General features: G+C 39.8%; 1 protein-coding gene across 8 annotated transcripts in view; it reads left to right on the top strand.

Annotated features, from left to right (window-relative positions):
- PIP5K1C (phosphatidylinositol-4-phosphate 5-kinase type 1 gamma) overlaps positions 1-16,741 on the top strand; it is a 1,117,364-nt gene that overhangs the window by 948,689 nt on the left and 151,934 nt on the right. Inside the window, exon 9 of one of the 8 annotated variants that reach the window (XM_044053873.1) lies at positions 2,714-4,168. The exons of the other annotated variants lie outside the window; for them this stretch is intronic. Within the exon in view, the coding sequence (XP_043909808.1) occupies positions 2,714-2,825 (112 nt within the window). The 3' untranslated portion in view covers positions 2,826-4,168. Of the gene's footprint in view, positions 1-2,713; positions 4,169-16,741 lie in introns of those variants that run through there. 8 annotated transcript variants of the gene reach the window in all.

Below are 16,741 nucleotides of genomic sequence, written 5' to 3'. Positions count from 1 at the left end.
CCTGCGTTTGCCTATTTCTCCCACATGTTAATGGACTTAGTAAACCAACATATAAGTAGCTCACTACCTGACTGACATGACGTTGTTTAAGTAGCTCACTACCTGACTGACATGACATTGTTTAAGTAGCTCACTACCTGACTGACATGACGTTGTTTAAGTAGCTCACTACCTGACTGACATGACGTTGTTTAAGTAGCTCACTACCTGACTGACATGACGTTCTTTAAGTAGCTCACTACCTGACTGACATGACGTTGTTTAAGTAGCTCACTACCTGACTGACATGACATTGTTTAAGTAGCTCACTACCTGACTGACATGACGTTGTTTAAGTAGCTCACTACCTGACTGACATGACGTTGTTTAAGTAGCTCACTACCTGACTGACATGACGTTGTTTAAGTAGCTCACTACCTGACTGACATGACGTTGTTTAAGTAGCTCACTACCTGACTGACATGACGTTGTTTAAGTAGCTCACTACCTGACTGCCATGACGTTGTTTAAGTAGCTCACTACCTGACTGACATGACATTGTTTAAGTAGCTCACTACCTGACTGACATGACGTTGTTTAAGTAGCTCACTACCTGACTGACATGTCGTTGTTTAAGTAGCTCACTACCTGACTGCCATGACGTTGTTTAAGTAGCTCACTACCTGACTGACATGACGTTGTTTAAGTAGCTCACTACCTGACTGACATGACGTTGTTTAAGTAGCTCACTGCCTGACTGACATGACGTTGTTTAAGTAGCTCACTACCTGACTGACATGACGTTGTTTAAGTAGCTCACTACCTGACTGACATGACGTTGTTTAAGTAGCTCACTACCTGACTGACATGACGTTGTTTAAGTAGCTCACTACCCGACTGACATGACGTTGTTTAAGTAGCTCACTACCCGACTGACATGACGTTGTTTAAGTAGCTCACTACCTGACTGACATGACGTTGTTTAAGTAGCTCACTACCTGACTGACATGACGTTGTTTAAGTAGCTCACTACCTGACTGACATGACGTTGTTTAAGTAGCTCACTACCTGACTGACATGACATTGTTTAAGTAGCTCACTACCTGACTGACATGACGTTGTTTAAGTAGCTCACTACCTGACTGACATGACGTTGTTTAAGTAGCTCACTACCTGACTGATATGACGTTGTTTAAGTAGCTCACTACCTGACTGACATGACGTTGTTTAAGTAGTTCACTACCTGACTGCCATGACGTTGTTTAAGTAGCTCACTACCTGACTGACATGACGTTGTTTAAGTAGCTCACTACCTGACTGACATGACGTTGTTCCGGGAGTTTTTTGTACTTGTAAATATATTCATGCCTTTCCCACATTTTTTGCCTTCTCATCTGATCCCTCTCCATATATTCTTTCTTTTGTTTTTTTTTTGCCACATTTATTTGCTGCCTGATTTTTGTCTATTTCTGGTTTGGTTTCCATTCCTGCTGTACACCAATATGCTTTTGCTAAACTAAGCAGAGAAGTCATCTTAGATTTGTTGTCTTCATGTTTTAAAACTTTCACTATATTTGGATCTAGTGTGGTCAAACAGCTATGTATGCAGTCCTACGACTGCAAATCTGTACATGTAATCAGTTTCGAGAAAGCCCATTCCTCCTTTAGAACGAGTAATATTTAATTGTGGTATATACTGATTTTTATATATCATTTGATAAACATGAAGCATTTTTCTTGCTTTCCTGTCCAGCTGATTCAATACCTTTTGGGACCAGTCACCCCAAAACTGTAAGTTAGAACAGGAAGAGGAAATTGATTAATAGTTTGGGCTCTGTTCGTACATGTCAGTCTGTTTTCAGTATTAAATTTAGACTTCTGAAATATTCCTTACTGAGTTTTGTTTGCATTTGTTCAAGTTTTATTGTCAGTCCTTCATCAATTCCCAAATATTTATGCACTCCCTCCTGCTCAAGTTCCTTTATATCACATTTCTGTCCCAGACTGATATTTTCTTGGATGTGCAGCTTTCCTGCTTTAAACATTGCTTTTGCACATTTATCAAGACCTATTGACATTTTTATATAATCTGAGAAAGTTTTTACCACTTCCAGTTGTGCTTTTAACTCCTCATCTGATGAAATACACAGTTTTAAGTCATCCACAAAAAGAAGATGTGAAGTCTTTAGACTTTTTCTATAAACCAAATTGTAACTATGACCTAATTTGTTAAGTACATAGCTTAATGGGTTAAAGGCAAGACAAAAGAGCAGCGGTGACAGCATCATCCTGAAATATCCCCCTTTGAATTTATATTCCTGGGAGTCAGGGCCAGCCTTAGCTGAAACGACACCCTAGGCGAAGTACTGCTCTGGTGCCCCTTAAGCCCCACCCACACCGAACTCAAGGAACACTCCTGTTTGAGCCACGCCCACAGATGGGTCACTCCCACAAAATCCACTCCAGTTCTTTCAATGTTTAAATGCATGAAAACCCAAGTCATACTGTAAGACACCTTGTAGTGTAGTTGACTGCAATTGAAGGCCGAATTCTCCTTAACAAACCTGGTTGATCTGTTGCTAGTGTAGTGTTCATCTACAGTCATCTGGCAGTATTAACTTCTTTTTGCAAGGTGCATTGATGTTTACGTGTAGAAGTTCTCATTTGGTCTAGTGTAGCAGCAAGTCTACATTAACATTATTATATACCCTGTTGTGCTTCATGCTCTTCACAGGTCAGCCATCAAGTCCACATACTTCAGACAGCTACACATTGTGATGTGGTGGTGCTGCAGCTGTATGCTGACCCAGAGGCAGAAAAGGAAAGCAGTGTTACTACTACAGTGACTGACGTCTTGAACTTTGCTTACAACTTACCAACAGCAAGCGGGTTTCTCACAATTGTATTGGCAATGTTTCTTATCCGTTATGGGTTACAGATGGATGTGGCACCTTTAAATTCAGTTTTACAGAACAGCTGGCGTGCCTTCTGTGTGGAGTCTGCATGTCCTCCCCACGGTCGAGTGGCATCTGAAAGATATGCGTGAAAGGGCATGCCTTCGCTGGAAGTTTGGCATCAGGCTGGCAACTCGTCACCATAAAAAATCTACTGCCAATCATTAGCGGACCAGAGTTCCGCTGTGGCGACCCCTAACCGGGAAAAGCCAAAAAGACAAAAAAAGTGTACTATTTTCAGCTATCAGGTCACTCAAGTAATTTGAAGACATATTTAAGATGAGAGACGTGATATTGTCAAATGATTTTATTCCATTACTGTGTCAAGTACATTTTTATATGCAATCTTTGACAGTAAAATTTTGCACTTGTACAAGCTGCCAGGTCTGGTTGACTAATTTGAAAACAGGTTTCAATTGGTAATGCTAAAGACATTGAAATACTGAAATATTGTCACATTTTATTTCATTGCTGGCTACTAGACATTTACTTTATACAGTTCATACTCAAGACATTCTAATATTGTCAGATGACTTTATACCATTGCTGTCCCATTACATGTATATTTCTATATGCAATGTTTGACACTTGTATAAACTGTCAGGTGCACTTGAATCGTCACTTCATGTGAAAAACATCGAAAATTGTCATTTAAGTATTCCTTTGCTGGCTACCAGATGTACATTTCTATCTGCAGTCTTCAACAATAAAGTGTTTCACTTGTACAAACTGTCCGGTCTGCTTGACTATTTAAAAACATTAGGTTTCAGTTGGCACAATTAATGCTAAAGACATTGAAATATTGTCAGATTTTATTTAATTGCTGGCTACTAGACATTTCTATGTGCAATGTTTGACAGTTAAATGTTTAACTTGCACAAAGTGTTAGGTCCACTTGAGTAACTTCAAGACATTCATTTAGCTGGCTCAGTTCATGCTTCAGACATTGTAGTAGTCAGGTTTTATTTCACTGCTGCCATTAGATGTACATTTCTATATGTAATGTTTGACAATGAAACGTGTCAGGTCCACTTGAATTGACACACTTCATGTGAAAGACATCAACAATTGTCATTCAAGTATTCCTTTGCTGGCTATTAGATGTACATTTCTAAATGCAGTGTTCAACAGTAAAGTGTTGAACTTGTACAAACTGTCAGGTCCACTTAAGTTGAAGACATTAGATTTCAGTTGGTGCACTTCATGTTAGACATCAACATTTTTCACATTTTTATCCGCTGCTAGACATGCATTTCTATATGCAATACTGTACAATAAATGTGTAACTTGTACAAAAAGTGTCTGGTCTGCTTGAGTAATTTTGAAAAGGTTAGGCACAGTTCATGTTAAAGACATTGAAATATTGTCAGATTATATTTCATTGCTGGCTACTAGACACATTTCTATATGTAATGTCTGACAGTTAAATGTTTAACTTGCCCAACTGTCAGGTCCACTTGAGTCATTTCAAGACACATTCATTTAGGTGGTTCAGTTCATGCTTCAGACATTGTAATAGTCTGGTTTTATTCCCCTGTTGCCATTAGATGTACATTTCTATATGCAATGTTTCACAGTGAAATCTTACACTTGTACAAACTGTCATGTCTACTGGAGTCTTTTAAAAAACAGGTTTCAGTTGGCACATTTCCTGTTAAAGATACTGTATAATTGTCTGGTAATTGATTAAAGACTAGCACTGACCCTATTGGCATTATGCAACTACACCTTTAATTACACATAGGTTCATTGGTTATGAACCTATCGGCCCTAGGGCCTATACAAGCCTAGCCATAACCAATTCCCTGAAACATTAGCAGATGCAAGAGCAGGGTTCAACTTTGTTATAGCCATTCAGGTCAGCCAGTTACAGTAGTAGAGAATAGTGCCCAACTGACAGTACTTTGAGCTTTCCTACCAACTTTGCTGTAGTGCTTCCCTACAGGAACTCTGGCATACTGCACAATTGTTATGCCTTGCACTGTAAAATCTTAACTACAGGGTAAATCAGATGTGAAATCATGCATAATTTGCACACTATTCATTCCCTACCTAGCTACTTACTAAAGCTGCACTTGTCGTGCCTTGCACTGAGCAAATCAATTATATCAACATAGTCTATCTGGCAAGATATCTCATTAATTGAAATCATAGCCAAGCCCACAAGTCTATCTTGTCACATAGTACTTAAATACGTTAGTTGTAGTTTGGAGAAGCTTCTCTCCCCAGATGGAACTGTCACTGGCAGTGTCAACAAAATGCGCAGAGTTACCACTACCTGTGGGAATATCTCCACTAATACCTGCTTTATTACATTGACATCCAGCACTGATAATCCCTTTGGAGTAATGTGATAAAGTGCTTAATTCCTCATACAGCAGTATTGCATCAATATCAGCAGATTCAAAGTGGGTTAACAGACAGAATTGAAATATCTTCAGTAACTACCAAGAGTTTCTGTATGTTGTAGAGGAAGCCAAAAGTAGCACTGTGAGCTGCAAGTTGAGTGAACTTGTTGACACTGCATGTGACAGTTGCATCTGGGGAGTGAAGTTTCTCCAAACTATAATTAACAAGTACTATGTTACAAGATAAACTTGTGGGCTTGGCTATGATCTCAATTAATAATGAAATCTTGCCAGATGGACTATGCTGATATGATTTGCTCAGTGCAAGGTGCAGCTTTTGTAAGTAGCTAGGTAGAGAATGAACAGTGTGCAAAGTATGCATGATTTCACATCTGATGTACCCTGTAGTCTGATCCTACAGCGGAAGGCATAACAATTCTGTACTTTGCCAGAGTTCCTGTAGGGCAGCACAAAGTACTGTCAGCTAGGCACTATTCTCTACTAGTGTAACTGGCTTACCTGAATTGCTAGAACAAAGCTGAACCCTATTCTTCCATCTGCTAATGTTTCAGCATGCGTAATGAAGGTGTGGTTGCATAATGGCAGTAGGGTCATTGCCAGTCTTTAATTATCTGACAGTTACAGTATCTATACCGTGAACTGTGTGCCATCTGAACACTACTGTTTTTAAGTGCCTCATGCAGACATGACTGTTTGTACAAGTGTAACATGTCACTGTGAAACATTGCATGTCACTGACTGTCCATATTGCTGAATGCAATGAAAGTGGAAGAAAAGGGGTCCTTTTTGTCCTTCCAGGTTACTGAGACTGCTGGTGGATTTCTCACTGACAATGTTAAATGAACTTAAAAGTTTGGGAATTCCACTAGAAAACTGCAGAGGCCAGGGTTATGACATATTGGCTCTAATATGAATTGAAAACATTCCGGTGTTCAGGCAAGAATCTCTTCTTTAAATCCACATGCATTTTTGTACCCTGAGGCTGTCACAATCTCAGTCTTGTAATTGGTGATGCTGCAAAGTCTTCAATAGATGATGTTTCATTCTTTGGTAATCTGCAATGAATTTACACTCTTCAGAGGTATAAAATATTTTGTGATCATGTGCCAGGTTTAACTGTAAAGCCACTTTGTGAGACCAGGTGGAAGTGTAGGGTAGAAAGTGTCAAAGCAGTGTGATCTGAAGTGGGTGCACTTTCCAATGCCTTGGTTTCAGTGCAGAACTTACAAAAGACAAGGATCCTAAGGCATATCTGAAGCCGCATTGCTGAGCAGTACAAGTGCTAAGTTTTTAATAGCGCTGGTGGTCTGGTATGATGCATTAGTGAAGGTTGGACGAGTCAGTAAACATTTGCAAAGCTCTTCCATGCAAATTGATCACGCAGCAATTCTGCTTGATGAACTGAAAAGTATTTTAACATAATACAGGGCCACAAGGTACAAAAAGGCAAAAGTAACTGCTACTGAGCTAGATTAAGCACTGGAGGTAGAATTGCAGTTTCCTGGTGCAGATGAGATGAGACCCAGGAAAGAGAAGGCTTTTTGGTTATGAACCAAATTACTGTAATTAGTCCTGAACAGAATAGTAAAGTCAACTTTCAACACTCTTGTTGATGTTGCATCATCGATATCAGCAGAGCCATTGTGGGTTAAAAGATTCTACAAGTCTTTACTGAGCTGAAATAGCTTATCATCAGAAACAGTACAGAGGTCTTTTATGTTGTAGAGGAAGCCAAAAGTAGCACTATGAGCTGCAAGTTGAGTGAACCTGTCCTTCACAGATGACAGTGCAACATCAACAAGAGTGTTGAAAAAGTTAACTTTAAAATTCTGTTCAGGACTAATTAGACAGTCATCATCGGCTTCCTAACCAAAAAGCTTCCTCTTTTTCCTGGGTCTCACCTCATCTGCTCCAGGAAACTTCAGTTCTACTTCCAGTTCTTCAGCTATCTCAGCAGCAGTCACTTTTGCCTTTTCGTACCCTGTGGCCCTATATTCTTTTAAAAACCTGTTCACTTCTTCAAGCGGAATCACTGCTTGATCAATTTGCATGGATGATCTTTGCAAAAGTTTACTGACTTCTCCAACCTTTACTAATACATCATACCAGACTGCCAGTGCTATTAAAAACTTAGCACTTTTCACTGTACTGCTCAGTGATGCTGCTTCTGAATATGCCTTGGGATCCTTGCCTTTTGTAGCGTCTGTCACCGAAACTAAGGCATCATAAATTGCACCCACTTGGTATCTCACTGCTTTCACACTTTCTACCCTACACTTCCACCTGGTCTCACACAGTGGCTTTACAGTTAGACCTGACACATTATCACAAAATATTTTGTACCTCTGAGTAGAGGATGTAAACAGAGTGTACATTTGTTGCAAATTACCAAAGAATGAAACAGCATCTATTGAAGACTTTGCAGCATCGCCAATTACTAGAGTGAGATTATGACAGCCACAGGGTACAAAAAACAAAAAATGCACATGGATTTAAAGACCAGATTCTTGCCTGAACACCAGAATGTTTCCCCTTCATATTAGAGCCATTGTCATAACCCTGGCCTCTGCAGTTTTCTAGTGGAACTCCCAAACGTTTGAGTTCATTTAAGACAATGTCCATGAGAAAAACCCCAGTAGTCTCAGTAATCTGGAGGAGGGACAAGAAGTACTCCTTAACTTCCACACTTTCATTGCATTCAGCAATACGGACAGTCAGTGACATCTGTTCCTGATGACTGCAGTCAGGAGTGCAATCCAATATAATGGAGTAGTACTTGACATCTCTTATCTTTTGCAAAATACTGTCTCTGACAGACTTGGACATTAACATTATCAACTCGTTCTGAATGGTTTTCCCCAAGTAGTGATCATGGATCTCAGCATTATTGATACGACAAAGATGTTCTTGTATTACTTGCTCAAACTTTCCCAACAGCTGCACTAACCCGAGGAAGTTGCCATTATCACTTGTAAAGAGTTGATCCTCACTACCCCTAAATGCCAAGTTATGTTAGGACAAGTACTGACAGATTGCATGCAGTCTTTCCAGAACATTTCTCCAGTATTTTCTCTCAGACTTAATCATGTTCTCAATGTGGTTATCAATGATGGAGCTATTCTTAAGCCTCAAATGCAAGTCATTGCACTTAGCAGGAGCTTCTTTATGTTTCACTGACCGTTCATGTTCTATAAGCTTTTGCCCCAAATTTTTCCAATCACATGTTCCTGTACTAGACAGGGCAACTACATGAGTACTGCTGAACGCTTGCAACAAAAAAAAAAATACTAAGTTACTACTTTCTGAATACACCAACCAAGACCTTCTGACTGTCTCACCATTTGTCAGGGTTTTAGTATAAAACATGGGATTTAATCTTTTGTGGTGATCATCATAAGGGAAACTGTGTTTCATTACTTAAACAGGCCCTGCAGCAATTAACAAGCAACAAACTTTGTCATCCATGGGATATGGCCATTTAGCAGGGTCACTATCTACTTCCTTGTGAGTTACTGGATCTACTTCCTTATATTCCTCCTCATATACTTCTAAGATACATAAGCTGCTCCTAGCTCTGAACACATAGAAATGGAGTCATGGAGGAAGGATGGCTCAGACACTAAGGGAGCTCTACATTCCCTGTCACACTCAGCATTACCACCTGCAAGGTTGGAGCCATTAGCATACAACTCTGACTCATAGTCATTATTTGTACATCCAGTACCAGTATTCTCAACTTCTACCATACAGAAAGCATCTCTGGGACTCTGGCAGGAACTGTCACTCTCACCTTGTCTGGAAGGACTGCTTGGCACCTCAGATAAATCTGCCTCTTGAAGCATTTCGCTGTCCCTGTCTTGAAGCTGACTGCTGTCTAATGTCTGACTAGACTGCATAAAGCGCATCATTGAATCACGTAAGCTAGCCACTTGCAATTCTCTTTCAGCCTTTCTTTTTCTATTTGCTGCACCAGAAAGCTTCTTTGGACCTTTTCCAGCCTGCCTTTTAAAAATAATTTTGGTAAAGGCAGAGATGTTAGGAATGGAAGTTGCAGGGTTCATAAACTTCCTCTCAATTCTTAGAACTGCCTACCCACCCAAGTCTTGCAATTACCCAAGTAGGCCTTGTAACTACAACTGGTTGTATAACTAAGTACACGTATTACAGCCAGCTTCATAAATGTATGAAGTAGACCAGCAGAACAGTTTTGTCAAGGCTTCTCAATGTCTGGCACTAGACAGCCAATTCAAATCAAGAAACATGCACCTGGAACTAGAGCATGCATACCCATATTGAGCACATTTACTTTCCCCCGTCTCATACTATTCATTTACTTGTACACATTTAGAATGCTACCACCCTACTGGTTCATAAAGTGACGTGATGGGGCTTTTTTAATCTCATTTACAGTCCAAATGGATTGTGCCTACATTGTCAGCTTCAGGAATTTGCTATTCAGTTCTCATGAAAATGTTTACCGATTCATTGCAGAGGATGCTGTATTCATTGGAGCACTGGAAGCTTCAGAATATTTCAGCAGTTGGTTTCTGTCAAGTTCAAGGTAACCAAGTTTCTTGAAAATCTATGGATGACGAAAAAGTAACAAGCAATACTGTACAGCACAAAAAAATCAGTTGACAGGATCATCAGTGGGGGAGCATCAATGCCAAGTGCACCTCAGAACCTCACTGTAATATGAACACACATACACTTCTCATACATTAATGCTAGTCTGCCAAAACATTTAGGAAATGTTATGTCCCTGATGTGCTTTAGTACACCACATTAGTGAGTTGTTGACAGAGTCTGTAAACGACTTGAAATCAGGGCTAAATAGAAGACTGTCACAGCCGGCTTGATGGCAAACTATTTTCCTTCGTGCCCATACAACATTCTCATGATATGCACTCAGAAACCACATGCCTTGCACTTTACAGATCCTGTAAAGAAGCTCTTCAAGTATAATGCAAAGTTAATTTTGAGTTTCTGGTCCTGCAATGAGTAAACAAAGGCGAGCTCTTTGTTTATGGCAACTCAGTTGTGCTACCAGTGAAGTGATTTACATGATTATAGGATACTAGGCTACTGGCATGGAGGCCCTAAAGCCTAGACAAGAATTTCACCCATGCGCACACAAAGTCAGCACCTGTTTTCCTGTCCAACAGCTGGGACACAGGTGGGATCCCACGGGTGTATTTTCCGTCTCCCATCCAGTTGTCCAGGTTCCTCTTAAAGAGGGCTAGTGAGGATAAGGAACATGTTTTAGAGGCTATGAACTGTCATTTCAGAAGATTGAGATACCACTGTACTCTCCTCACATGCAGTGTCCTTGCAGTTAGTACTTAGTTTTGAAGCAGAGAAAAGTCTGTCAACTAAGCCTCCCCTAAAACAAGACTATCAAGAAAGACTTTGCAGTTGGAATGATCCCTATATTTGTTTGAAGAAAATTGACAGAGCAAAGTAAACAGGAACCATCACAGAGTTTGTTGAACAGCAAGGTATTGGCATTTCAGGGAGATGGTGTGATTCCGACAATCACCCAACTAAACATAGAAGTGGTAACAAATGTGACTGTAAAAGAACATTGTGATCACTGTTTTGAACCTTTACAACAAAACATTTTAATGTAGTATACCCAAGTTTTAAAACATGATAAGCAGAACCATAACTGAAGCCTCTATCCAGAAAATATCCCATGGCATACCCATCCGTAAAGGTGGCAGTTCCATTGAGCTGACAAAACTATAGACCAGTAGCTATCCTTTCCCCTCTGGCTAAAATTATGGAAAAGTGTATCCGTAAACAACTCTTACACTAACTTATTCAAAATAGTCTTCTGGCCCAACTACAAGCATGGATTTAGACCACAGCATAGTACCACCTCAGCCAGCCTCTCCTTTTCTTGTTATTGTTGTGTCTTTCGGCTTATCCCGGTTAGGGGTCGCCACAGCGGAACTCTGGTCCACTAATGTTTGGTAGTGGATTTTTACGTGCCGAGTTACCAGCCCTGACGCACAACCTTCAATGAAGGCACGCCCATTCACGCATGCCTCCACAGAAGATGCTCTATCTGAGAATCGAACGGGACAATGTCTTGCTGTGAGGCAACAACGCTACCGCAGCACCACTACCGGGACATCCTCTCCTTTTCTAATGACATGAATTCCAACCGTAACAATCTATCTTCTGCCCTGTTTCTCGATCTTTCCAAGGCCTTTGACATTGTTAACCACCAGTTACTCTAACTTACCCTAATTCAGTAGGCAAAACCAGGAATTCGCTCCCATCTGACCTTACTGTGATCCCCTACCTTAATCAGTTCAAAAAAATATAAACTAGTATTTTAAAACAGACTGATTATGTCCTTGCTCTTACCCTGACTAAAGACTCATCCACTTCCATAATCCTGCAATTTTATTCATAGCAACTACCCTCTTACACTAAGGTTTGAAAAGAGAAACTAATATATTTGCAGATACTCTGTATACAAGCTACACCTATAGGTTTGATAAGCGACCAACATATTTGTATATATTTCTGTATACAAACTGTATTCTTCATAAGCTTGAAATGTGAGACTAACTTGTATGTTAATACAATATGTTTGTGCATATACTGTAACTTGCTTGTCTTTAAGTTTGGAGCTTTTCTCCCGGGGCCTCTGCTGACAGTGGGTATGTATCCAGTCGGACTATCCCAGTCAACAAATTTAAAATAAAATAAATAAAAATCAAAATGAGCAGAATATTTACATTTTGCCACAGCCAAGAACAAGACTGCTAAACCAGGGGTCAATTTGCAGTTACCCGTACATTCAAATAATGTTTGAAATGTGCAAGATCTATACCTTTCTCTATTTTCTTTGTATAGAACCACACCACTCTGATATACTGCTTTTATTCTGTGTTACATCATGTGAAAAATCAGTAAATCCATACTCAGGAATCAAAATAATCATAGCATTAGGAAATTTAAAACTGTTCATTATTAAGTCTCACTTCACTTAGTAAGTACCCCAGGTAAGTACCAATTTCAAGTGTAATACAAGACTGTATGGCTAAGAAAGTCAAAAAAATACTCATACTTCCCAATGCACAATGATAACTAAAGGAATTAGAAAAAAACATGGTAATACTCTGTCCAGGTAATGTTTACAAATTAAATTACAACAGCAATAACAATGTCAGTAGTCGACACCTATGTAATGCCCATAAGAAACAGATCACGTGTCAGCAGAAAATCACTGGTATCAGCCCATCAACATAACAAATTGTCTGATACAGTGCATAAAGGGACATCACCTCCAGTGGTTAAATGCACTCCGCAAACCCTCTGTATACGTTTACTATGCAAGAAAGCATATAACAAGATTCCTGGTGCACTGAGCTATGTTTTTTTTCCTTTACTACATGGATTGTTTTTAAACTTCCTGAAAAAAGAAAAAGTTTTGACAGCTGCTTGTTTATCAACATTCTGCATATAATTAGGAAAAACATTAAACAAATAAGAATGGAGTTCTTAACCCTGACATTATGCAGCAGTTTTCATATCAGATTGTTCTTTGGTCTAACGTAGCTTTTAATTTCAGACTCCAGTAGGCACATTAGCTAGCTGCACTATCTTTAAAGATACTGCATGCAACGTTTGCAGACCATCAAAGCATTCTAATCAGAGACAGTTTAGCTGTTAATTTAGATTGTCTTAGTGTGCATTTTCTGTAGGATATTCAAATATCTGTCACCACTCAGTACAGGTTAGTCAGACTCTGCAGTTGATTTGTAAAAAAAATTTATGACAGACAGTGAAAAACAAACTGCTACAGAAAACAGGAAAGATAGTTTACATAACTAAACGCTACTACGCTAAGCTAACCCAGCCAACCCAGAGCAGGAACACAGCATTTCTCATTCACTTGAGGAATGGTTACCACTTCTCTCACTAAGTTCTATTTTTTTATGACTTAATTTATGGAAGTCGGTCCTTATATTCACTTTCATGCACACTGCTTTCACAATTTCTTTAAGCTAAGTAGCTTCCCTTTTTGACAAACTGCTCTCCCTTCCTAAGGAGACACCTCGTCCCTGCATTTTATAATACCACTATGCATTCACAAAAACACCTTGGAACTCTCTTATCTGCAATGTTCTATATCATTCTCTTTTACTCATCTAAATAATTCTGCACTGTACATCAGCTGTTCTACATTGCATACTGTTGTGTTTTCCTCATATCTTCTAAAATTATTGTTATATGATTCCTCTAATATTTTCATCAGTGCTAATGTTATGGTAAGTATAATGCAGCTTTGTCTTTTATGCATTTATTAATTCAAGATTTTAAATGTGAAAGTGTAAGTGTTACTGAATTAAAAATACTCCACATTGTACTAAAATGCATCAGTTTAATGATGAAACACTTGTACTAGCACATGCATACATATGCACTTATATGCATGCATGTACACACCCACACAATTAAAAGGATTGCAGCCACATGTTGGGTTTGAAATGCTACATATAATAGAGTTTGACAATGAACTGCTCAGTTTTCCTGAGACAAGACATTTTAAATGGTAGTTTACATTGTTTAGCCAATGTCTGTAGCACAAAGCTCAGTTACCAATCTTCGGTGGTAGTTATAATAATGATAGAAAATACCAGCTTGGAAAATATCAGCATTCAAGTAAAACAGCAAGTTTAACACACAAAACACTGCCACAAGAAGGTGGTCAACAGTTTCATCTCAGCAGCACCCTTCTCTAGCTTAGTTTTTCCATCAAAATGTTTTTTTTTTTTTTTGTTGTTGCATTTCTTACACCTTCTAACTTACACCTCATGCATGCGTACATTCACTCCAAATTCAGGAATAGGACCCCGAGGTTTCAAAAGCAGCGCCTTTAAGATCTGGGACTACAGCTACCTGGAGAATATCAGGCTATCTAGGTATCTAGTACCTAGGTAGCTAGGTATCTATTAACCACAGTGCACCCCCCCACACCAGTTTAGCTGGAATACACAAAAAAAAAAAAAACGTGGAACCACATCTTGTGCACTGCTCGTCTGCTCCTTCCCCTATCAGAAGGCACTGTCCGGACCCAGGCAACTGGGGCCAAATATCATAAGGATCAGTGTGTAACTCTGCATCGGTGATTTAAGCCGGCCTGCGATTTGTAAGCGAGATCAAAATGTGTGCACAAGGTAACCTTTGCTTTGCTTCCCTTCACCTCTATAGACCCAGTGCACCCTGCAATCTAATTTGATATGAATCATCGTTTTAAGACCTTATTTATTTTTTTACAGCTTACACTACAAAGGTAATACTATTTAAAACAGCCTGTAATAGCAGTCCAAACATCACTGAAATAGTACTAACATGTGCGGATTTTTTAAATATTCGAAAAATCCAGACAGATCCCTTCAAAATCCAGACAGATCCCTTCTAGTTCTACTGCCAACATTTTTCTTACAAACATTCTGCTGCCTGAATCGACTTACCTTCAAAAGCCAAGCCAAGCAAGGGAAGCAAACAAGAGACACGAGGAGTCATGCAGAAAAAAAGTGAAAATCGCACTTGGTAGCCCGCGTGTTGTACAGGGAGCCAGTCTGCTGATAATCCACGCTGTCCAGACAGTCCACAGATCAGATCAGGAACAGGAAGTAATGACAGCCAATAGGTACGCCCGCCTCTATCTCATCAATGAAGAAAGGAATGAGAGGCGGGCATGAGCTGCATTATATACTCTGGATTGAAGCAGTAGCCAGGGACGTCAGTGGTATGAAAGCATCACTGATTGGATGCTTTAAATAATGCCAAACAAGAGCAGCCACTGAAACTCATCATGGGGAGGGAGGGAATGGAATAGCACTGTAGGTGGGGCCGTTCTATGTGCTGTGAATGAATTGCATAAGTGGAGGAGGGCGCAATGCTAAAATGGGGCCGGGCGCAATGCTTAGAAGTGGAGAGATACAAGTAATGAAATTGCGCCCTTTATGATGCCGGCCTTTACGGCACCCTAGGCAGTCGCCTAGTTCACCTGTGCCTAAGGCCGGCCCTGCTGGGAATGTAGTGAAGTGTTTGTAATGATTATATACTTCCATTGAAACACTGCCTGATTCCATGAATGGCTATCACATACCAAAAAATATTGGAAATCATAAAGATGGCATTTCATTTGCAAAATAAGAACAGTTTTTCTTCCTAGTGGGGGGGGGGGTTATATATTTTGTTTTTCAACATTAACATAGTTGGTCTAATAAAGTCATTCACTGAAGATCTGATGATAAATACTTCTGCAAATTACCTGGAGGGCATTTATTCTATAAAACCACAAGCCTGTTTTTCTTTTCTTCCTATACATCTGAGATACTGCAAGTACAACTAACATTTGGTAAGACGGCGATTCAGGTTGTAGCCTGCTATAGGTCCCGAATCATGTCCCAAGACTCTTGCTCCATGTTCCAAAGCACCTGGAAACTATTAGGCTCCAACCCAACACTCCCACACTGGGTGGCTTCAACTACCCCTCCATCAACTGGGAAAACTACTCATGCACCAATGCACTGGCCCAACTCTTCCTGAAATTCATAATTTCCAATGGCCTGGATCAGCTCATTCTTACCCCCACTAGAGGAAGCAACATCCTTGAACTGGTTATTACTAACATGGGCAATAGTCAACTCCTCCCTGGATAGATCCGACCACAAACTAATCACCATGGAAATCCACATCTCACCCACACTCCCCGCAAAGGTAACCACCATGAAAAACTTCTCCAAAGCTGACTTTGGGCTCCTAAAAACAGAGGTGGCTAACTTCACGGCACCCATGCCAATGGAAAATAGATGCATGACTGCCGAATCATGCACCAATGCACTGTACGAACACGTGTATATATATATATATATATATATATATATATATATATATATATATATATATATATGCATGGAACTAGCCATACCCAACAGAACTAAGACACTCTCCTCCAAATAAAGGAAGCCAATCTGGTGGTCCCCTGCTATTAATAAACTCTACAACAGAAGGAAGAAACTGTTGCAGAAAAAGGTGAAGTCTCAAGACTGGAAAGACTCCTTTATTAGCCTCAACAAAAAGTTGAGATCCCTCATCAAAACCTCTAAAGCCAACTATGAAGGCAGAATTGTGACAGACAATAAAAACAACCACAAAGCCTTCTATAGTTGTATCAAGAATCTCCATGGCAATACCCAGATTTACTCTGAGTTACTGGACAAATGGTACCCAACAGATATTGCCAACATACTGGCCAACAGATTCAGTGCCAACTTTACCCCCCCCCCCCAAAGGACCATTCACAATACCGGAAGAATGCCAGGCACCCAGAATTACTGCAGCACAGTTTTAAGCTGCATTGTCCAAGGCCAAGAATACAGCTTCAGTGGGACCTGACAATATCCTTGT

This window comes from Protopterus annectens, chromosome 13.part0 (genome assembly GCF_019279795.1).
Source record: "Protopterus annectens isolate FY-2018-M chromosome 13.part0, PAN1.0, whole genome shotgun sequence".
Lineage (NCBI taxonomy): Eukaryota > Metazoa > Chordata > Ceratodontiformes > Protopteridae > Protopterus > Protopterus annectens.
This window is presented reverse-complemented; position numbering and strand designations above follow the sequence as displayed.